At 49.9% G+C, this 23,033-nt stretch overlaps 1 protein-coding gene across 23 annotated transcripts in view; it reads left to right on the top strand.

Moving 5' to 3' along the window:
* RASAL2 (RAS protein activator like 2) overlaps positions 1-19,683 on the top strand; it is a 160,837-nt gene extending 141,154 nt beyond the window's left edge. For 5 of the 23 annotated variants that reach the window (XM_086842937.1, XM_023931712.2, XM_023931706.2 and 2 more), the window contains 9 exons: positions 367-603; positions 1,266-1,467; positions 3,766-3,965; positions 5,222-6,083; positions 9,312-9,446; positions 10,452-10,654; positions 11,090-11,177; positions 13,050-13,080; positions 14,908-19,683. In XM_086842937.1, coding sequence (XP_086699063.1) covers positions 367-603; positions 1,266-1,467; positions 3,766-3,965; positions 5,222-6,083; positions 9,312-9,446; positions 10,452-10,654; positions 11,090-11,177; positions 13,050-13,080; positions 14,908-15,038 — 2,089 coding nt within the window. In that variant the 3' untranslated portion in view covers positions 15,039-19,683. The remainder of the gene's footprint in view (positions 1-366; positions 604-1,265; positions 1,468-3,765; positions 3,966-5,221; positions 6,084-9,311; positions 9,447-10,451; positions 10,655-11,089; positions 11,178-13,049; positions 13,081-14,907) is intronic. The other 18 variants (XM_086842940.1, XM_086842943.1, XM_023931709.2 and 15 more) reach the window with 7 other exon arrangements.
* Positions 19,684-23,033: the final 3,350 nt, after the last annotated feature.

Raw genomic sequence — 23,033 nt, 5'->3', positions numbered from 1 at the left:
AAGAAGGGCCTTTCTGCTTTGGCATGAAGGGAAGGCATTAAGTATTGAGAGCTTAACAAGCAAGGTAAAACTGTCAGATACGGAGATGAGCTCAGTTTGGCTCAGTTTGTTTTCAGTATTCTAACACCCTGTTTGCTCCAGGGCAGCAATGGATAAGTAGTTCTTAGCTTGCAAATCAGCATGTCTGGAAATGGCCTCCCTTCACACATATGAACAAGGGGTGCTTTAAAGACTATTTAAGTGCCACCAGATTAAATGGGGATCTATGAATAGATGCCTGATGACATTACCTAGCCTAGAGTGAAAGAGGAAAAAAAAAGAGGAGGTAGAAAAAAAGAGCTGATGGGTTTTTGTTTTGCTTTTCAGCGTGTTCCCTCGTGAGCTGAAGGAAGTGTTTGCATCTTGGAAGCAGCAGTGCCTGAACAGGGGCAAGCAGGACATCATTGAACGCCTGATCAGTGCCTCTCTCTTCCTCCGCTTCCTGTGCCCTGCCATCATGTCCCCCAGCCTCTTCAACCTCATGCAGGAGTACCCTGATGACCAGACCTCTCGCACTCTCACCCTCATTGCTAAAGTCATCCAGAACCTTGCCAACTTTACCAAGTAGGTGGTGCCAGGGAAACTGAAATCTGCAGTGTGCCTGATCCTAGTTGTGCTCACAGGCAGCTGATTCTCTGGCAAACTGAAGCCAGCTTTAGGAAAATGGGAATCTTCTCACTTAGATGTGAACACTCGAGACACCTCAGATAAATTTTCCTCACACGCAGATTGGAGCTGTGTTGAATTTTGTGGAGGAGACACAGCATAAAACCGAGTAAGGTCATGCACTAGCATGTTAGTGTATGTGCTGTTTCATAGGAAAAGAAGGCTGTTCCCACCAAGGACCATGATTTTCATGCTCTCTCCCTCCAGAATTCTCAGTTGAATGATACAAAGAGCATGGCACATCTACATGGGAGCAGGAAAAGAGTATCTGTGGGAGGGAGGGGGAAGAGATGTGATTTGTAATATAAACAGTGAGGTAGTAGTATTTAAGTAAGTACAACAAAGCAGTGAATCTCTTAAATTGTCTGTGTGGGTTTTTTTCCTCCAAGACTTCAAAATCTTTAGATTTTGAATTTTTCTTTTTTTCTTAAAAATACTCCAAATCTTCAGAAAGGCAGATCTAAAGTAAAGTATTTAAGTAATTGTCTGTGAGCGCTTGTACTCTGTATATTGTGTGAAGGTTACTGACTGGGTTTCCCCCCCACCTCCCTTTCCTGCAGGTTTGGTATTAAGGAAGAATACATGGCCTTCATGAATGAATTTTTGGAACATGAGTGGGGAGGAATGCAGCGTTTTCTGAGGGAGCTCTCTAACCCAGATACCATCTTGAACATGCCTGGATATGACGGCTACATCGACCTGGGCAAAGAGCTCTCCGTGCTGCATTCCCTCCTGTGGGATGTTGTGTCCCAACTTGATAAGGTAAAGCTGTTTGGAGGCCCAGGAGGGCAAATCAGGGGATGGTACCATGGCAACAGTAAACACCAGGGAATATCAAGGGAAACCAGGAGCTTTGGAGAGAAATGTTTGATAGAGCTATTTCACAACTGCTCCTTCCGTGATTCCTGATGAGGGCCTGTGGCAGGGCGTGTGAGGTGGGTGGGCTTCAGCAGCAGTGCACACACTTTGCAGAGTCTTTAGGAGGGCCAGGTGCTGAAGGCATTGCTTAAAAGTGGACCTGAAATTCCCTGGGCAGCCGGTCCTTTCTCATAAGTGAGACATTTGGACAGAAAAGGCCGTGTTGCTGTGCCCTTGTGGTGCTAAGGGAGGTGCTTTGCTGCACACCAGGCCCTCCCCTGGTTCTGATGGAGAAAGGAGCTGGCCCTGCGGAACTGTTCTCATCACCAACCCGATCCAAAGCCTGCTGAGATGCTTTCATTTCCGTAGTCCTTGATTTTGGCATACAAGGAAAGCCATGTAAGAAGCTGGATCCGCTCCGAGTGCCATCCTGTAGCAGAGCAAGATGCTTTCTGCTGTGCCCTGTGCTGAGCTCATACCAGTTCTTCTGATCCCTGCAGACACCACCAACAATGAGCACTGTTTCCATTTAGCTACAGAAGGAGGGAAGGCAGAGCTTTGCTCTTCCTTAGCTATGTGGGTTTGCAGGAGCCAAAATCATTAAATTCTTGGTAGCAAAGGTACTTGATAAGGCCCAGAAAAGCTGACCTGTGTGTCTTTTTTTTCTTCCCAAGTGCTTGGAACTGTTCCTTACTTCAATTTTTAGAGGTGCATTATTTTGTCCATGTTCCATGTATATTATTCTTTCTTTTGAAACTGGAGGAGTAAGGTGAATAGCAATGCACTCACTTTTTATTGCATTAGGGTTTGCCAAAGTAGTTACTGGTTGTGTATCTATTTTTTCACTGTACATTATTCAAAAGAGAAAACAAAAATCTGAGCTTGTTGCATTAGAGTAAATTGAAATGCCCTTGAGTCAAAAAGACAGTCCATCTATTAATCTTAGTTTCATGATAAGCTGTGATCTCGTGTTTCAATTTACCTCATACATGTGCACAGTGTGCATTCCAAATGTATGGATCTGCATGGCCCTTTCTGTAGGTTAGATGTATGGATCTATCCTAGCAGACCCTTGGAAGCTGGTACAGTGGTTTCCTAAAAAGAGAATTAAGGGGTAAGGTTACATTCATTATGGCTCTGCTGCGGGGAATGATTGGGAAATAATAAGAGGAGCCACCTTGGAGATTTTAATAGCCACAGTGCTGTATGAAAGTGTCTGTTAAGAGACCTTTCTCTGGAGCCAAGCTGGCTGGATACCTGCTTATGGGGAAAACAAAGGTATCTTGGAGAATAACATTGGGTTTGTAGCAGAATTTTAATTTTTTAATAAATCTGCAGCTCCTTCACCTTCTTCCTGCAGTCCAGGAGCCTGGAGATGCCCTGTAGCTGTTCTCCCAGCAGTGGCCCAAAGGGGTGAGGAGCCAGGGCCTGGAGGAGCAGCCTTCCTTGCTGAAGGCCAGCTGCTCTTACCCTCAGCCTGGCCAGCACTGAGCTAACCTGTAATTGGAGCCACACATTTCATCCCATGCTGGTGGGGTGATACTGGGATGAGGATCACTGATGCTCTCATGCAGTTATTTTTTCATGTTTGGGTAGGGAAGAATGGCTTAATTAATTGTTGATAACAGTGTGATAGGAGATGGCATCCATGTAGGGTTCCAAAAATGAAAGGCTTATGAAATGAAAACCTTCCCTTTCCCCATCACCCTCAACCCCTGCGATCCTCTCATGATCCCCCTCATCTGTTGGCATGCATTTCCTTTATCACATGTCACCCTTTGCCTGGAAAGTTTCCCCCCATACGTGGCTGGATCTGTAGCCTTTGAATGCCCTTCAATGAGCAGATGCCGTAGTTTTCACTTAGACCTCACCCGCCCAGGACTCAGTGTGCTTTGCATGATAGTTTTGCATTGGAATGGCAGTAGTTTTGTTTTATTGAGCATGATTTTTAATTTTGGGGGTCAATCCTAATTTCTTTTCTATTTCCTTTTCTTTCCTCAATGTCTGCTGCACCCCGTTTCGTCTCCTCCATCCATCTCGTCGCCGTCGTTGCGCCGCTCCATAACACTGCATTACGATCCTGGCACACCCGCACACAACCACCCACCCTCCTTCCTTCCGCTCCATCCCTCCGCCTCTCTGCATCGGTACCAAAACAAAAAACACACCCTGGCGGATGTCGTGATGCTTGTATCCAATTAGGGTGAAAATTCCTTCCTACAGGCAACCGTGGCAAAACTGGGACCTCTCCCTCGTATTCTTGCGGATATCACAAAATCCATGAGCAGCCCTACACCTACGCAGCAGCAGCTGAAACGTTTCACGGAGCACAGCTCCAGCCCAAATGTCGCTGGAAGTCTCTCCTCGGGGCTTCAGAAGATAACTGAGGACCCCACCGATGGGTACGTCCCAGCTGGGGCTGGAGGGCAACTGTGGGGTTGTTAAAGCAGCTGTGAAGAGCTGGAACAAGATGATCTTCGAGGTCTCCCTCCTGCCCAGACCATTCTGTGGTTCCAGGGGTTGAGGGCTTTGTCACCTGAGCTGGCTGCAGCCCCGCTGCGGAATGGGGAGCTCAGGCCTCTCTCACAGGGAATACACCAACCCAATAAGAGGTGCACAAGGTGGCACTGGGCACCTGGAGCTTTGGACTTGCCCAGGACTCAACCACATCTCTGGGAGTCAATGGCTTGAGCTGATAAAAGAGATTGTTCTGTGATTTACTGCCAGCCTGAGGGCACGGTCAGCCATGGTGTTTCCTTCTGGCCATCAGGCTGCTAATGGGAAAACTGAGCTGTAGGTGAACCTTATTACCTGTGGAACAGCAGAAATAGTCCCTCCTGTGTTTCATGCAGCATTTCTCCCACTGTAACAGCTGTAAATCTGGAGCTGTGACACGGCAGAGCTGCCGAAGAGCTCGGCTGCTGCAGGCCCAGAGCAGTACCTGTGCTATCAGGTACAAGGGCCAATTTTGTCATGTGCAATTCTCTGCCCTCTGAGCTTACATCCAGCTCTGAAAGAGCCTTCACACAACTCCTGCTGAATTTTAAACCTCCATAGTACACAGAGTCATAGAATTATTAAGGTTGGAAAAGCCCTCTAAAAATATCAAGTCCAACCATTAATTAGCCCAGTGCTGCCAAGGCCACCACTAAACCATGTGTGCCACATCTAAACACCTTCCAAGGATGGTCACTCCACCACTGCCTGGGCAGCCTGAGCCAGTGTTAACAATCCTTTGGGTGAAGAAATTTTTCCTGGTACCAAATTTGAATCATCTCTGGCACAACTTGAGGCAATTTCCTTTTCACAAAGGGTTGAATGGCATCTGCCCTGTTGATCTGGCACTAATAGCACTGCTAGCCTCAGAAGGGACTAAGTGGGGAGGATTTAGTGGGAATGGTTTAGATTTCACCATTTCACCTGTGGGAAAAAGAAAATAAAGATGAAGGACTTCTTGAATCAAACACAATTCTCCAAGATAAGTGGTAATTAAGGAAGAGTGTGTTCTAACTTGCACACAAAGAGCTCATAAAAGGAAGTCTGGCTCCTTGAAGCTTTCAGTGGGGGGAGGTTAAGTGAGGTAGAAAGACTTCTCTGGGACAGATCTCTTGGGGTCTTGTCTGCTCAAAAATTAACCAAATTCCTTTCCACTCTACAGTGACATAAACAAGATGAAGTCTCCAACCCAGGAAAACATAGATGGACATTTTAGGGGCAAGACTTTACTGCTGGTTCAGCAGGCATCCACCCAGAGCATGACTTGCTCAGATAAGGATGAGAAAGTCAGTGTCTTGCCCAACGGACGTAGCATCTCTCTGATGGACCTGCAAGACCCTCACACGGCTCACAGTGACACTGCTTCCATGATGCACGACGTGCCTTTGCGCCTGGCGGGCAGCCAGCTCTCCGTCACCCAGGTGGCCAACATCAAACAGCTGTGGGACACCCAGAGCACCCCCCAGAGCGCTCCCCAGGTCCGGAGGCCGCTGCACCCGGCGTGGAACCAACAGGGCAGCCTCCGGCCTCTCTCATTCCAAAACCCGGTTTACCAGCTCAACAATCCGAGCCCTCCCACGGCCAAGGCTTCCGTGGACTCCAGCCCGGAGAACATGAGCTCTGCCAGCTCCCGGAGCCGCAGCAACAGCGAGGACTTCAAGCCCAGCGGGCGCAGCAACAGCAGCCTGGAGGACTCTGCCAAGCGCAGCTCGCAGAGCGAGGACTCGGCGCGGCGCCCCGCGGGCCCGGACAAGCACGTACCAGTGGTGCTGCCCCGGCAGAACAGCAGCAGCCAGGCGCAGATCCGCAAGATGGACCAAGCCGTGCTGGGCACCAGGGCCAAGACTCTGAACACCCTGACACACAGCCCTTCCCTGCGCAGCACGGGCAGCGTTTCCGGAGCCTCGGGCGCCGTGGGCATCGAGCCCGTCCAGAACGGGAACCGCTCCCGGCACCAGTCCTCCTCCTCGAGGGAAAGCCCCGTCCCCAAGGTGCGGGCGATTCAGCGGCAGCAAACGCAGCAGGTAAGGAAATCCTGCCTCCAGGCCTCCCCTTTGGTGTTCAGCTCCTTGGCCTCCAAAGCTTTCTTGACCTTGGAGTTGAGCTGAATCAAGAGAAGCAGCACTTACGCCGGTGGCCAGCAGCAGGTGTAAGGAACAGTCGTGCTTGTCACCCTCACAAGCTTGGCAAGCCACCTCATCTGTGCCACTGGGATGCTTTTGTACTAAATTAAAAGAAAAAACAAGCTGTTTTCCACTTACTAAGGTGGCAGCAAACCTGCTGAAAGAAGCAGGACTGGAAAATTTCCCTGAATGCAATGAAAAAAAAAACAGGTGCAGCTTTGTTCCAAATGGTAGTTCAGATCACCACGTGAGGCTGCATTTGCCCTGTGGTGCTAATTTAAAAGCAGAGCTACCTCAGAACAGGGAAATGAACAAAGATAAAACATCACAGAATAACTGCTGCCAAAATAACAAATAAGCACAGTTGTCTAAAGTGTGGAGAAATCCATATTTCACCATGATGAAGCAATCTCTCGCTGGTCCTCAAATAAGTGCTGCTTTTTCATTAATCATCCAAAACTATGAATAATGCAAATTTTTTTCTAGCAAAGGAGTGCTTATATCTACCAACTCCTAATGCAGGTCATCAGTTGTTCATAAGCAACTATAAATCAAGGCTTTCCTGTCAAAAAGCCAGCATTCCTTTATCTCTTTAAAAAAAAAAAAATAATCCTGCTGTGATTTGCTGTGTGTGAAAATATTTTCCTAAATTAGTTTAATTTTAAAGAGGAAGTGAGTATTTCAATGCTACAGTGAAGGTAGAAAACATGATTTGCAGGTCACAGCTTTTGCAAGGGGAAGGCTTTGGGCTGTGAGGTGAAGCTGGCAGAAAAACCTCTGCTCTGCCCGAGGTGGGTTTTCTCAGCAAACTCCTGAATGTTACAGGAAAACCTGGGTGATGCCTGGGAACCCAGGAAGAAATCAGGTCTTCAAAACTACTTTGATACCTCAAGTTCATTCAAGTACCAGACCAGAAACACTGAATCACAAACCAAAGCTTAGTATGCCAAGTTAGTAATACCCAAAGAAGTAATTATTATTTGAAGTGTGCATGTGTTTGTGTCTTCCTGCAGTGTGTGTTTTACAATGGACATAGGGGCATGGCTAGGTGAAGGGTGTTTATGGAATACAACCAGGCCTTGTGTGCTTCTGGTAGCACATTTTAGGCCAGTAACAAGGATAAATGTGAAGAGGATGTGCATCCACTTGTTTTCCCACTGTATTTTCTATACTAATCATTTCCACTGGATTCATTAGAGTACTTGCTCCTGCTTTATTGAGAGAAATCAATGTGTTCTCTACTTCCCCACACCCATGAACAACGTCTTGAACGGTGCCAAATCGAGTGGCCAACATTTTTTTCAAGGCAAATTCCATTGCATCCTTTTAATTGCAAATCTTGTTGTGGAATTCTGTTCTTGTTTAAAAAAGAGAAAGAGAAAAGAGAAGTTGGGCATGTTCTTTCTAGGCATGTTTTGTGGGCGTTATAATTATTAGACTCTGTTCTCTACAAGTCCCATTTGTTTCTGAATATAGAGCTGGGCCCTTTGTTTGCTGGGAGAGGTCACTTTCTGCCTTCCATTTCCATTTAGGAGGTAGGTGGGAACAGAAATGTCAGTGTGTTCCTCTGGAAGAGAGGCAAAGAGGGGAATGATCCTTGCAGGCTAATTCTTTTTTTGCCCTTTATTAGAGAATAACTCGTAACCCATTAGCATGTGTGACTTGCCATCCACTTGGTCTTTGACAGCTTTCAGAATTTGGCTGCTGGAAATACTTTGTCCTACACTTGGAAGGTTGTTTGACCAGATTTGCTGCTGCTCAGCAGTCTGGTGAAGGGCTGGGGATGTACTTTATTGTCACCTTTCTGCTGGCTGAGTCCCCTGTAGCTCCAGTGGGTGGTGACAGGGTTCATCCATCCTGTTCCTGATTTCTCCAGCGATTCACAGCCACTCATGGTCCGTGGTCTCCCTCGCTCTGGCTGCCTGACAGCAAATGCTGTCAAGAAAATCTGAATTAAGGAGCTTTGCCAGGCTGCCACGCTACACCTAAGGGGCTATTACCTTTCTTGCTGGGACTTCCTTCTAGGGAAAAGGCCTTTGCCTAAATCCAAGGAATTTTGCCTAATTGCTTTTACATTTCTGCTGAGGCTTCTTTCTGAGCAGGAGAAACACAGCAGGAGGGTGACATGATCCCTGACTCCTAAAGAAGCTGTTCCTCCCCCATGGAGAGCTTCTGGCTGAGACTGGGACTTCAGAAGTTCCATCCAGGGAGCACAGTGCACTTGGGTGCACCACTGGGCCAAGCAGGGAGCTGAAGAGCTGCCTGGGCACAAAAAGAAGCTGCAGCTGGGGAGAAGTTGATCTTTTGCATTTCTCAAAAACATAAGACAGTGTTGCTCTTTCAGGAGTAATTATGCTAATTCCAGCGCTTATAAACTTGTCTTTGTCTGTGAAAATTGCTTGGAATTTATAGCAAGCCATGTTTTCCCCACCCAGGCAGAGAGTTTCTTGTCTCTTTTTTTGGCTCCCTTTTTGGATTCCTTTGAAGAGGAGAGAGAGAGCTTCCAAAGAGGCCGGACATTTCTCGCAGTCAGCACAGCTGGCCCTGGCAGGGTGGCGGTGCTGCAATGGACCATCCAAACCTGGCAGGCACTGCCTGGATCATGTCACACCTCCCTGCCACATTCAAGTCCTGCCATGCTGTCCCAGATCCAGGCTGTGCAGTTCCATGCTCCACTGTGGTCTGTCCCAGCCTGGCTGAGGAAGCTGCTCCCAAGTTCAGCTCCTCAGCAGTCCAGGGAAAACAACCTGTCTCACCTGAGCACGCTGCAAGCAGAGCTTTGTCACTGTGTTTTCTGTGTGCAAGATGTGGCAGGGTGAGAAAGCCTTGCTGACAGCGTGGCAAAGGGAAGAGGTAGATGTGAATGGGATTGGGAAATGAGAACTTTTTCAGAGAGAAGCTCACTTGGAGAGGAAGAAAAATTTCTAAAGTGCATTGGTTTTAGAGGGATTCAGGTGGGTTCTGTAGGTCCAAAGACAAGGGAGGATGAAGTATCCCTGCAGGAGACATTTTGGGGATCCTTTGAGGCTGCCAGATCCGTGGGTATCTTTCTCCTCCAGCTGAGCTGGGTTTCAGAGCTGGCTTGTGTGCAGTTTCTCTGGAGGATGCTAACAGGTTTCTCTGCCCCAGGTGCAGTCACCAGTGGACTCTGCCACGCTGTCCCCGGTGGAGAGGACGGCTGCGTGGGTGTTCAACAACGGACAGTACGAGGACACGAAAAAGGACACCACTCCAAGCCTGGACGAAGTCAAGCATGCTGAAAAGGTAGATTTGATTCTGTGTGCAGCCAGCTCGGGGGGTGCCACTGCGTGCTGGGCTCCCCACAGTGAGTTCAGAGGGACTTTTGGGCCCTGCTGTCATTCTCACACAGGTTATATTGGTTACAGTGATCACTAACAACATAAATAAAGTAAATCAGGGTTGTTAACCCGACTGAGCATAGCTTAGGGCATGCACAGGGACTTTGCAGGGCTGCAGCTCAGCTTTCATCAGTAGCAGCAGTCAGATTTTGTCTTGGGCTTCTCCTGAGGCAAATGCCTGTCATCCAGGTACTGCACAGAAATCCACATGATCTGTTTTCGAAAGTGTGTGTTTTTTCAGGAGCAGATCACATTTTTCCAAATACAGTTACAGCCATTTGTTGCTGTGGGGATGGAGTTGTTGTGTAAGAGGTTTGGTATTTTGAGAAGGCAGGGAGTGAGGACGAGAGCATTTCGTGGACAAAGAAGCAAAAACATAGGATTGGTGGGAAAGGTGAATGAACCCAAAACAAAAGAATATATTGAGATTCATGGCACTATTGCAGAAATGATTGCCCACAGAGACAAGAAGAGCAAAAACTCAGCCAAGTAGCCTGACAGGTTCTGGTTTGCAGTGACTGGTTTGCTCTGACCTGCCCTGGTTGATTAGGTCCTGAAGAGTGACTTATTTGGGTCACACACCGCTCTGGGTTTGTAAGTTTGGGCTGCCCAGGCCATTTCTGCAGTTGAACACTTTTACTTCAACAGTCAGAGCTGAGGAGCCATGAGAGCCCTCTGACTACTTGAGTTGTGCTGCAGAGTGACACCCCACAGCATGGGAGCAGCTTGATGCCCAGTGGGAGCCCACGTGCTCCTCTATGGTCTCCCCCATGTTTGCTTCTCACTTCCTTTACTTCAATCAGCTTATTTTTCATTAAAAAAAAAAAAAAAGAATAGCAGAAGAGCATTATAATGATCTAATCTCTTTGTTTTTTCTCCTTTGCCCCTGATTCCCTCCTGCCACCCCCAGTACGAGCAGGAGATCGCCAAGCTGAAGGAGCGCCTGCGGGTGTCCAGCCGCCGGCTGGAGGAGTACGAGCGGCGGCTCCTGGTGCAGGAGCAGCAGATGCAGAAGCTGCTCACAGACTACAAATCTCGGCTGGAAGACAGTGAGGACAGGCTGCGCAGGCAGCAGGAGGAGAAGGACAGCCAGATGAAAAGTATCATCAGCAGGTGAGGCTTTGGAAAGCTCGGGACTGGGTGGGACAGGCAGATCCCCTGTGCCACTCCATCCTTAGAGCTGAAGAGATGGTGTGGAAACTTGCCTGAGACTGTCAGGAAAGTAAAAGAAAATATTTAGGAACTTCTTAACTTTTTAACTTAGGCCTCTGTTGTACTTACTGTAGGTCTTTTGTTGTTGTTGTTGTTGTCATTATTTGGAATCTGTACATGAAATTAGTTTTTCAGAGCAGTGGCATTTTTGGCAATGTCCTGAAAATAACAAGGTTGGGCAACCAGGGGTGTCAGATGGAGAGATCAGCTTTCCTGAGAGCAGCAGAATTCTTCTCTTAGAGAGCCAGGAGGAGTCAAACCAGCAGGGCAGAGTACCTGAAACACCTGGGAATAACATTTAACTGTCCTAATTTGTCCCTCTCTGTCCCTCATCAGACTCATGGCTGTTGAAGAGGAGCTGAAAAAGGATCACGCTGAGATGCAAGCAGTCATTGATGCAAAGCAGAAAATTATTGATGCACAGGTAGGTAAAGAGCTCAGGATCTCCCAGAACCTGTGTGTAGAACCTGTTCTTGGCCCCTCTCTCCTGCCCCAGCACTGTTCTCTGTCTGCCAAGCCATATCGGCCCGCAGTGTCACACATGTCACTTATTGCCTCTGGGAGGTAACTGGGGGCTTTAATTAATACTGTCTGACCTGGGCTTTGAGGCAGCCTGGCAACAAATCCCAGGACTGATCAAAACCTTTGCTACTCTGTGAGATCCCAAGGGAGTAAAGGAATAGCAGTGCATTGTGTAGATGTTGTTCCAAGTGTGGGCATGGGCCCTCTGGGAAAGCTGTGCCTCCCCCCAGCATAGTTCAGCTGCCATGTGCATGCATCTCAGCTGTGCCAGCAACAGCATGGCTTTGGACAGTGGAGTCCAGGAAAGAGAATGCTGCAACAAAGCATTGTCCTGGGAATGTCACATGTGGCATTTCACCCCCCCGGCCATCCCTGGCAGTCCTGGGGAAATGCCCATTTCCCACAGACCTGCAGCTCCCACCTCAGTCATCCTGGGCAGCTGTGGGGAAGGGAACCCAGCAGGATGTGCATGTGGGTGTATCCTGTGGGGTCATTCCAGCTTTTCCTCTGTGTCTGTGCTGATCCCACAACAGAACCTGGGACTGGTTTGTATCTGCCTGCTGTGTTACGTTTGTGGTATTTGCATTTGGAGGGTCTCTTTCCTGCTTCTGGGCTTTTCAGTAGTTCCAACTGGAAACTTTCTTTAATAATTTTTTCAGGAATAATATAAGTTATTCCCTACACAAAGAGTGGTGGTGGGAGTCTCAGCTGAACGTGGTTAAACATTGGGGTATATTTGAACTCATGTGGAGCTGTAGGGAAAATATAAAGCAGCAAAGAGCAGTGTTTTTTTGAGATAGATAGGCACAGTCAGAGCATCTCGTGATTACAGACTTGGAATGGCAGCTCATCCAAGCAGCAGCCTGAATTCTGCAATGGGTGGATGCATTTTTCATCTGCCTCAAGAAGGTGGAAGGGGCACTGAGAGAACATGCAAAGTGATTTTTGGAGGGGAGAGATTGTGACTGAGTAGGAAACTTGCCTGTTAACCTGTGTGTGCCAGGAGTCTCTCAGCCTTGGTGTTGTCGTGGGCTAGCAAGGTGGAGCATGGGCCATTGTGATCCCAGTGTCACCAGCTGGCAGAGGGGACCACTGCTGACTTCTGAGACTTTCAAACCCTCAGGGCTGTGGAAGAGTGTAGTCCTCGATCACACTTCATCAAGTGATGCAGCATTTATCACCTGTGGTGGAAACTGGTGAAAAAACAGGAGCAGAACAGCTGCATTAATGATTTCTCTTTTTCTTCGGCAAGCAAGGTCACTGGCAAACCTCAAGTGCTTCATTGTCAGGCAGTGCATGGGGGAAGTGCAATTGTCACTGTCCTTCCTCGACTACCTGAGCAGAGGAGGAAACTGGTGAGAGATTCAGAACAGACTCACCAGGAGTGCCCTGATGTCTGCTGGGTTCTGTAGCAATTCCTTGAAGTCGTGCTTGGAAGGTTTTATTTAGTCTGATTTCTTCAGTGGCTAGAAAAGGAAAGGTGTTTTGGTGTGAGATTCATTGAGTGGGGCTGGAACCTGGCTGAAGAGTTAAAGGCTGCCAGGAGCAGCAGTGACCTGGGATCCTGTGCTTAGGGACACCAGCCTGGGATGGTTGGAGGGGTGCAGTGCAGCTCCCAGCACTGCCCCAAGCACACAGACACGAGCTGCTCTCCTGGCTCTGGAGCCTGAGCAGGGACAGGTCTGGCCAGACTCTCTCCTCGGAGCGGCACAGCTGCAAAGAGAGCTGGCCCAGTTGCTATTGCAAGTGACATCTCCGCTGTGTTAAATTACAGGTCATAAATGGGGATGAGATAATTCCAACAGGCAAGTAAACCCAATCAGTTCTCTAGCTGAGCAGTACCCAGTCCTGGCCCAGCACACTGACCTCCTACCCATTCCAGCTCTCCTGCTCCCTGTGCCTTGAGTGTGTCACAGATGTGCCTGGTACATCCAGTTTTCCTTTCAGTGAGAAGATGCCTCTACTCACCAAGACTATGCTTTTAAGATTGATTTTCCAAGTGTGGATTTCCAGCTGTTTTGCAGACTGGCTCAGTGAGTGCTCAGCAGTGTTTGAAAACACCCAGCCTTTCACTCTCAACTCTTTGGAAAGATTTTTTTAGAAATTTTTTCAGGAAAAGTTTCAGAAGGAAAATTTTCATTTTAATTTGTATGTTCCAGGTGAAATACAGTCGGAGGAGTAGGAGCTCTGCCTGGCTGAGGAGCACATTCCTGCTGAGGCTGTTGTGTTCTGCAGGGTTCATTTCAGCATGGGAGGAAAGGCCTGTAACTCCTAGGCTCCATGTTCTTACTCCCATCAGCTGCATTGGGATGAGGCCTCGTGCCTCTTCCACCTCTGCTGGCTTTACACAGAGCTCGGTGTCTTCAAGGCAGTACCAGAAGCAGGATTTAAATTCTACTTTGTTTTTGCACCCCAGCACTCACCCCTGTGGGGGAGCCTGCTGAGAAAAGCTGATTAGTGCTGTAGCACACACTGATGTGCTGGGATCCAAATCCCAGGGGGCTGTGGTAGCACGTGAGTCTCCTGAGCAGTGTGTCTGAAATGTTCCTCAGTGTTTATGCCTTCTGAGCATCATTTTTCCCTCCATTTTGTTTCTCAACGGGCTGGACTGGGAAGAGTTCCCACGTGCAACTTGTTTTGGTTGAGCAAATGAGACATTTTCCCTTCTCAAAGAACAAAAGCCAATCAGCTGATGACATGGAGAGCACAGTTACCTTCCTGCTGTCTCTAGCACTGCTTTCTGCAGTTATTATTCTTTTTTTGAGAAAGATGGAAAATATCATCTCTGATTATGCCAGCAGCTCCTTGGCTTGCCCCTCTGGTGCTGTACCCCACTGCAGATGCCCCACTGTTAGCAGGCTGGGTCTGGTGATGGGTTATGTCAATTTAGCAGCACACATCCCTGAGCTGTCTGCTCCGAGTGGAGGCTGGCACGTTCCGTGCAAGGAAATCAACCGGGCACGGTGATTCGTGGAGCTGGAATGGGTCTAGGAGCAGCGTGTTCCGTGTTTGTTCTTTGTGTTCTGTCCATGGCATCTCCTCTCCACCCACAGCGCGCTCCCCCCTCACCTCCAGTAACCCCCAGCGTTAGCTTTGGCTGCTGCTTCTCTGTGTTGCTGTTGCACCATCACCGCAGGCTGCCATTATCTGCTTTTTTATTATTATTATTATTATTTATTTCTTTATTTATTTTGAGCATCCCATGAGTTTACTCTGAGCACACTCCATCCAAAACGCAGAGACAACGGTCGGCAGACACCACTTGCACTTTTCTCTGCCAGATAAAACCCCCCACAACCACCACCACTTTTATTTTCTGCTGCCTGTTTCTGTTTTTCTAATCTACTTCTAAAACATAACATGGAAATTGGCTACTGTTGTTACTAACACCGACACCTTCCCGCTCCCCTGCCTGGCTGGGTGGAGCCTCCCTGCCTGGATCCGTTCCCCGCTGTAACTCGGATTTCGTCGCGCAAAAAGTCCCGGAGGGCCAGAGCGGCCACAGAGGAGCCCGTGGCACCCCGAAAACAGAAAGAGGCAGACAGCCCATCTCTCCAGGGAATGCTGGCCCAGCTGCCTCTGCCCCGAGCCCGGGTGAGCAGCAGCTCTGACACTGTGGGGTGTCTTTGCAGGAGAAGCGGATCGTGTTCCTGGACTCGGCCAACACGCGCCTGATGAGTGCCCTGACGCAGGTAAAGGAGCGCTACACCATGCACGTCCGGAATGGCAACCCTCCCAAGCTTTCCATCACGGAGAATGGTGAATTTAAGAACAGCAGTTTCTAATTCTGCAGGTGCTGCCAACCACCTCCGTGGAAGAGCAAGACGGAGCAGAGCCAAGACCCCTCACCGCCACTGATTGTTGCACATAGTTCTTCTGTACAAGGAAAATCGTATTGTTTGAAGATTGTATTGTTTGAAGATTGTTCTAAAATTGTTTTAGAATTGTATTTTAAAATTTTATTTTAAATTGTTTTAAGATAGTATTGTACATTCAATAAAATTTAAAAAGCAACTCTGAAGGGTGGGCTTTAATTCCCCACTCAGGGCCAGGAGAACCAGGCTCCCCAGAATAAGTCCTTGTGGATCACTGTGTAAATAGAGGGAGCTCTTGGGTTGTGTACAGAAAAATGCCAATGTAATATACCAAAAGGAAGTGAATACTGTAGATTTTTTAATTATTGCTATTTTTTTTATTATTATGTTGTTGTTGTTGTTATTGTTGTTGTTATTGTTGTTATTATTGTTGTTGTTGTTTTTCTCTTGTTGAAAGCACTGCAGTCCTGGGAGGAGGAAGAGGGGAGCGTGTGTGTGTGTGTGTGTGCGAGCGGTGAGCAGCGGGTGACCCGAGACAGCAGCTGGCTGATAAAAGGACGTGAATGGAGTGGAATGAATTCCATAGGAAAACTCATCAGCTGGGTTTATTCCCCTCTTCCCCAGCTGGTCTTTAGCTGAATGCAAACTTGATAGCAAACATTTTAGCAAGAGAACTGGCTCTTGCTGTGTCCCGTACCTACTTTTGATAGGTCTCTGTCAGAAAACAGCCTTTCTGAAGAAGGTACAAAGTGGGAGCAGCGAGCTGGATTCCTGGAATTTGCACAGTCAGGCTTCCCGTCAGACAGAGGGAATCTGCAGGATTTTGTGGTAGGATTCTTTCTTTTTTACCCCACTTTTAATGCAGTTTTATATTTTCTGTTTGGAGGATTTACAGACCTGTAAATACTTTTTTAACGATTTCTAGCCAACCCCCACCGTACAACCCCTGCAGCGGCACCCTGAATTCCCTCTCTGCTCTCCATCAGGAACAGACAGGTTAATCCTCTTGGGAAAGGGCTAACCAAAGGGTGCCCATGCCCAGCACAGGAAATTCCATATGCAAAAGTCCCTTTTTCTAGAGGATTTCTGTATTTTAATGCTTACTTATTTTCACTATTTCAGCCACTTGCTTAGCCAGTGTACTTCCAATGAAAGGTGCTTTCTGCACCTTTGTTGAAAGATCTTCCATTTCTGCTGAAATTTTCCTTTCTCTGGATACTTTAAAGGGATTTTTTTATTTTTTTGAGTTCTGTACACAGCAGGTTTTTTCAGGAGTTTTGGCTAAGCTTTCATCTCCAGTTCCTTTCAGTTGTGTTTCATAGAAGCATGATTCCAGACTGTGTGAATGGGATATTGCTCCAAAGTGACCTTCTCCTGGGAGATAGTGACATTCATAACTTGTAACAGATGAACAGTAAATGGCTTGGTATTGTCAATTCTCATGATTTCAGCAAGTGCCACAATATTTAATCTGAGAGAGGGTTGTTGTTGTTTTTTTTAAATCCCAGATTCTGGAGTCAAGTGTGAATTTTTACTTCCATCTTTTGCTGTGCATTTCTAGCCCTCAGACTCTCACAGTAAATTAAATTATCACAGCATTGATTGAAACTGTTGATTACAGAAACATACCAGTAACAGCCAGTGTGATTAACCATTCACACATGCTGTGGAAACTGGAAAAGTTTACTTCTATTTGAGACAAAACCTTGAGGGTTTTCACTGAGAGGTGCTTCATTGTGGGATTGTCTCACGAAAAACGCAGGAGTGTCTAAGCCAGTTCCCTGCACATGAATTATTGGCGATACCGAGACCCAAACCCGGTGCCTGTTGCCAAGTTTGCCTGGTTTTTGGAAATGAATTAATCCCAGCTCTGTGGCTGATGCAGGAGGTGGCAGAGTTGGGATTTGGGATTAGTGCTCAGCTCTTTGGGATCAAAGTCCCGGCTGCTCGGCCGGGACTCGGTGCTGCTGGTACTGGCACACCTGGGGTTGTGCTGTGCATTGGCTCTGCAGTGGTTACTTTTCCATGCTTTCCAAACTGTCTTCCAGCTCTAGATCCTTGCTGACCTCTGATATTTTATTCCTCAAACTGTGCCTTTGAGTTCTTCCTTTCTCCCTTCAGGCATTGCAGCCGTAGCAACTTCTCCAGTTTGTGTTGAGCTGTCAGGTGAGGGCCTCTTTTACACAAACCCTTTTTGTGGGCTGTTTCTGTGGGATCTGCATGTCCCTGTAGCCATGTACTGTAATTGCCCAGCTGCAGCACGGGGAAATGTGCCTTTTGGGAGCCATTCCTTTTGGGAGCTGCTCCCGTGTGGCACCGTGCAGGTGACATGGGTGTGCTGTGCCCGAGGTGTGAGCGAGCGCCCGTGCGGCTGCACTGACAGAACAAGGCAGGAGTGTTGGTCATGGGGAGTTATCCCAGCATTATTTCAGGAAACACCTTTCCCCAGAGCTCCCCAGTGCTGTGGTAATGTCAGAGGTCGCTGGCTGAGCTGTGTGGTTTGGTGCTGAGGGTCCACTTTGGTTTCTGCAGTAGGGGCAGCATTTCAGCCTGGATTTTTAGAGGGGAAAGAATCCCTGCCCCAGTATTGGTGAGGTCTTTGGTAGTGCATCATTCCAATTCTGTACCTTCTGTGTGTTTCTCAAGCTTGTAGGAAGAAGCAGTGGCTCTCTCAGAGCCTGACCCCTCTCTGTGGTCCCACAGCTTGTTGCTAGGCTGGCTGTCTCTCTGCTCTTCCAGTTTTTCCCCTAAGGTGCCAGGAGTGCTCCTCCAGCTCCTGCAGCCCAGGAGTCGCTGCCTGCAGACCCAGGAGGGGTGAAGGTTGTAAAGTCAGTGCTGCAAGACTGGAATTGATCTGCTGCAGCACAAAACACTGCTCCTGAGTCCTGCAGGCAGCTGTCTCTCCTAGTTTGTTACCAAGCAGCCTTCCAGAAAAATTTTCAGCCGCCTGAAGCTGACAATATGTGAAAATGCCAGTTTCTATTTTGTCCAGACTGATAAAATCCAAGTGGCACTAAAGCACGTGTCTGTTCAGGAGCAGGAGCCTTGCCTGGGCCTGATCACATTTGGGTTTAGACTCGTGGCCAGGGGTTTCTGCAGCAGTGAGGGAGTAAATGTGCAATGTGTGATGGGAGGTGCTGGCTTTGGGTTCTCACTCTGAGCAAAGGCTGATGGCTGTGTCTAGTGCTGTGCAAGGAGCTGCTGCTCTCACTGGGGAACAGAGGAAGTAGTGCAGGAAAAATTGGATAGCCTGGAGGAGAAACAGTCATGTACCTCAGACTGAACAGGAGAGTAACCCCATCCTGGTGTCTCAGCCTGTGCTGGCCACGTTGGTACCGTTCTAGGAGGCTTCTCTCCAAACCTCAAAGCCACCTGAGCTTCCTGAGTGCTCAGGAAAAGCTTGAGGCCAGCACGGCAGGGCAGGGAGACAGAGCAGCCTCTCGTGTGTGGCCTCTTGGCAGGTTGTATGTGGTGTGTGAGGTGAGCAGGGTGACAAGGGACAGGCTCTGAGGGGACAGAGGGAGCACAGCCTAGGGGCAGCATCCTGTAAATCCCTGTTCTTTGCAACTCTAGGAATTCTGACCTTGGTTTTTTTTAGGGGAAATAGACTTCACACATAGGAATTACCAACTGTTACTTCCCTGGTGTATCAGAAATGGGCACCTTTTTACAAAAGCACAGATCACACAGCTACACATTTTGCCACGTTCCTCTCAAGTGGCATAACTCAGGCAGGGAATCTACAGGAGCATGGAAAGGGATGTGTGTATTTTCTAGTTAGAGAATATGAGGTGTATTCACTAATATATTATTTATCCATCTAATAAATCATCAAAGAAATGGGGTTTATTTTGTGTTCATGTAATTGCTTTGGTTTGGCTGTGAGTTTTCCCCCCATGATATATTTATTTCATATTTTGATGCTTGCATAAACCCACCAGATTTTAACTTGGAAGTCCATGAATTTTACAGCCATGTCCATGGAATGTGTCAGCAATATTTGTGTGGATGTTTGTGCTCTGCAAAATGTCTGTGTTGTTCCTGGAGAACAATTCCTGTCTGAGTTGAACCATGATGTGCATTTCCATCAGTGGTGGGCATGGTCAGCCACAGGTATCCAGCTGAGTCTGCCAGAGGAAAAAGGGTTAAATTTGGGGTGATGTTTTTTAGGTGTTTCCTTCTCCACACTAAGTTAACTCCCAGGAGAGTGAGCATGTCCTTACAGATCATGCCTGCCAGGAATCCTACCTGCAAAAATAGATTTTCTGTCTCAAGGGCCTTAATAAGAGTGTTACTACACAGAACTGTTCTACAATGATAGCTCTAAATAATTTATTTTTTATTTCAACAAAGTACACCTTTAAAAAGGAATAAACTTGTTTTTCAAGCCGTATTTTTATGCTTGTAGCACTGGACTGTTTGGTCTCTGAGATCCATTTCTGCATTTCATTGCCTGGGTTTGTTCTAAAGAAGATTTATTTTTGTTCTGTGAATAATTTTTGAAGGTTCTTGTAATATGTACAGATATAGATACATTTGAGGACTTTTATTGATATTCCTACAAAGAATACAAATAAACTTTAACTTTAAACAGTTTGGACTCTGTGAACTTACACTGATTTAAGGTCCCCTCTGTTTTTTGCGCTCGGGTTGTGTTTGTGTAAATGCAGAGGGTGGAGGGGAAGGAATTCCCACCGGGACAAAATGTTTGGGACAGAGCAGCCTGAGCGAACCAAGGGCTCCGGGCCGAGGATCAATTCCTGTGCCCAGAGGCTGGGGAATGTCTGGCGTTGTGGAGTGAGAGAGCGACGAGCTGTGGAGGCTCGGAGAACTGCTCTCTGCTTCCTTCAGCCGTGGGGTTTTCACTGAGTGCTGAGATGTCCCTGCGTTAATTCCCGAGGTTATTGCCCCCCACGCCAGGCCAGTGAATACGATCAGCCCGGTTCTCCTTTCACCCCGTTCCAAAATTGCACATTGTCACTCAGCAGCCCAAAGCCGCATGGTTGGAGGCAGGGACAGGCAGAGGGATGTTATTTACGGGTTCACAACAAGTGCTGGATTCTAAGATACCTGTTCTTCACATGGGGATGGAATCTTATGTACAGTGAATGGAAAAACCTTCCAGAGTGAACTTATCTGTGAAATCCGTGCTCAAGGGGCTGTACCCGGGCTGTACCGGGGCTGTACCGGGGCTGTACCGGGGCTGTACCGGGGCTGTACCCGGGCTGTACCGGGGCTGTACCGGGGCTGTGTCCGGGCTGTACCCGGGCTGTACCCGGGCTGTACCGGGGCTGTACCGGGGCTGTACCGGGGCTGTACCGGGGCTGTGTCCGGGCTGTACCGGGGCTGTACCGGGGCTGTACCGGGGCTGTACCCGGGCTGTACCGGGGCTGTACCGGGGCTGTGTCCGGGCTGTACCCGGGCTGTACCCGGGCTGTACCGGGGCTGTACCGGGGCTGTACCGGGGCTGTACCGGGGCTGTACCCGGGCTGTACCGGGGCTGTACCGGGGCTGTACCGGGGCTGTACCCGGGCTGTACCGGGGCTGTACCGGGGCTGTGTCCGGGCTGTACCGGGGCTGTGTCCGGGTTGTACCGGGGCTGTACCGGGGCTGTACCGGGGCTGTGTCCGGGCTGTACCCGGGCTGTACCGGGGCTGTACCGGGGCTGTACCGGGGCTGTACCGGGGCTGTGCCGGGGCTGTACCGGGACTGTACCGGGGCTGTACCGGGGCTGTGTCCGGGCTGTACCGGGGCTGTACCGGGGCTGTGTCCGGGCTGTACCCGGGCTGTACCGGGGCTGTGTCCGGGCTGTGTCCGGGCTGTACCCGGGCTGTGTCCGGGCTGTACCGGGGCTGTACCGGGGCTGTACCGGGGCTGTGTCCGGGCTGTACCCGGGCTGTACCGGGGCTGTGTCCGGGCTGTGTCCGGGCTGTACCGGGGCTGTGTCCGGGCTGTACCCGGGCTGTACCGGGGCTGTACCGGGGCTGTGTCCGGGCTGTACCGGGGCTGTACCGGGGCTGTACCGGGGCTGTACCGGGGCTGTACCGGGGCTGTGTCCGGGCTGTACCGGGGCTGTGTCCGGGCTGTACCCGGGCTGTACCGGGGCTGTGTCCGGGCTGTACCGGGGCTGTACCGGGGCTGTACCGGGGCTGTGTCCGGGCTGTACCGGGGCTGTGTCCGGGCTGTACCCGGGCTGTACCGGGGCTGTGTCCGGGCTGTACCGGGGCTGTGTCCGGGCTGTACCGGGGCTGTACCGGGGCTGTACCGGGGCTGTGTCCGGGCTGTACCCGGGCTGTACCGGGGCTGTGTCCGGGCTGTACCGGGGCTGTGTCCGGGCTGTACCCGGGCTGTACCGGGGCTGTGTCCGGGCTGTACCGGGGCTGTACCGGGGCTGTGTCCGGGCTGTACCGGGGCTGTGTCCGGGCTGTACCGGGCTGTACCGGGGCTGTACCCGGGCTGTACCGGGGCTGTGTCCGGGCTGTACCGGGGCTGTACCGGGGCTGTACCCGGGCTGTACCCGGGCTGTGTCCGGGCTGTACCGGGGCTGTACCGGGGCTGTACCGGGGCTGTACCCGGGCTGTACCGGGGCTGTGTCCGGGCTGTACCGGGGCTGTACCGGGGCTGTACCCGGGCTGTACCGGGGCTGTGTCCGGGCTGTACCGGGGCTGTACCGGGGCTGTGTCCGGGCTGTACCGGGGCTGTACCCGGGCTGTACCGGGGCTGTACCTGGGCTGTACCGGGGCTGTTACCGGGGCTGTACCGGGGCTGTACCCGGGCTGTACCGGGGCTGTACCGGGGCTGTGTCCGGGCTGTACCGGGGCTGTGTCCGGGCTGTACCGGGGCTGTACCGGGGCTGTACCGGGGCTGTGTCCGGGCTGTACCGGGGCTGTACCGGGGCTGTACCCGGGCTGTACCGGGGCTGTACCGGGGCTGTGTCCGGGCTGTACCGGGGCTGTACCGGGGCACAAAGAGGGACGGGATGGGATGCGGAGCTAGAGGGAAAAGCGATGCCAGTGTAGCCTCTGCTGTCGTGGTTTGGTTTGGGGAAGGGAAGAGGGGCAGAATGGACGGGAGAGGGACGGGAAGGAGGAAAGAAGCGATGGCTGTGCCGAGGGAAGGTGAAGTGGGGGGTGAGGTGCGGCAGGAGCCACAAATGCCAGTGAGGATGGCACTGGGACAAAACAGCGACATCTGGGGCAGGTCTGGGCTTTTCTGTCCCAAACTCAGGTGTTCTATCTATCCTGCAGGGGACTTTGAATTCCACTTTACTCCACTGTGTAAAACTGCATGTGAATGTTCAAATTCTTCTCCCATTTCCTTGGGAAATTCCTCCCCTCCGAGAGTCCTCCTGCCCAAAAGATGTAAGTGTACAACCTTGAGTGATTTCAAAGGATGTGCACTGCTGCTTTACATAGAGCAGCAGCTGCTGCTTGGATCCATTAGCAGATGGAACAGCAATTTGCCTATGCTGAGATGAGTGTCAGGACAAGAGTCCGTGGACCCATCTCACGTTTCTGTCCTTCACCTTTCTCCTGGTCCCACAGATTAAATATCCTCATGTCTCCAGAAGATGTATTCAATTCCTGCTTTTTGCTGCGAGGGGTAGATCAAATGTCCTGGTTGTAGACATGAAACCTGGTTACCTGTCAGTTCTTCCTGCAGCCAGCATGAATTCCTCATCCTTACTCAGCTCCGCCCTGCTGACACGAGGGAAACACGAGTTCTGTGGAGCTGAGCCCACTTTTCAGGGCCCAGCTCAGTAGCAAAGCAGCCTGGGCTGAAATGGAAGAAGTTATTACCAATATTGCAGATTCCATGGTGGCTGCCAGGAGCAGGGTACTGGGGATGGATGTTCCCAGCGCCCTCCATGGGACCCCAGAGCGCTGTTGGGTCATGGGTGGATGGGGATCACAAGGGACAAATACCCTGTGCTGACCCCAGTG

Source organism: Cyanistes caeruleus, chromosome 9 (genome assembly GCF_971803275.1).
Source record: "Cyanistes caeruleus chromosome 9, bCyaCae1.hap1.1, whole genome shotgun sequence".
Classification (NCBI taxonomy): domain Eukaryota; kingdom Metazoa; phylum Chordata; class Aves; order Passeriformes; family Paridae; genus Cyanistes; species Cyanistes caeruleus.
The sequence above is the reverse complement of the archived record's forward strand: the minus strand, read 5'-3'. Positions and strand labels throughout refer to the sequence as shown.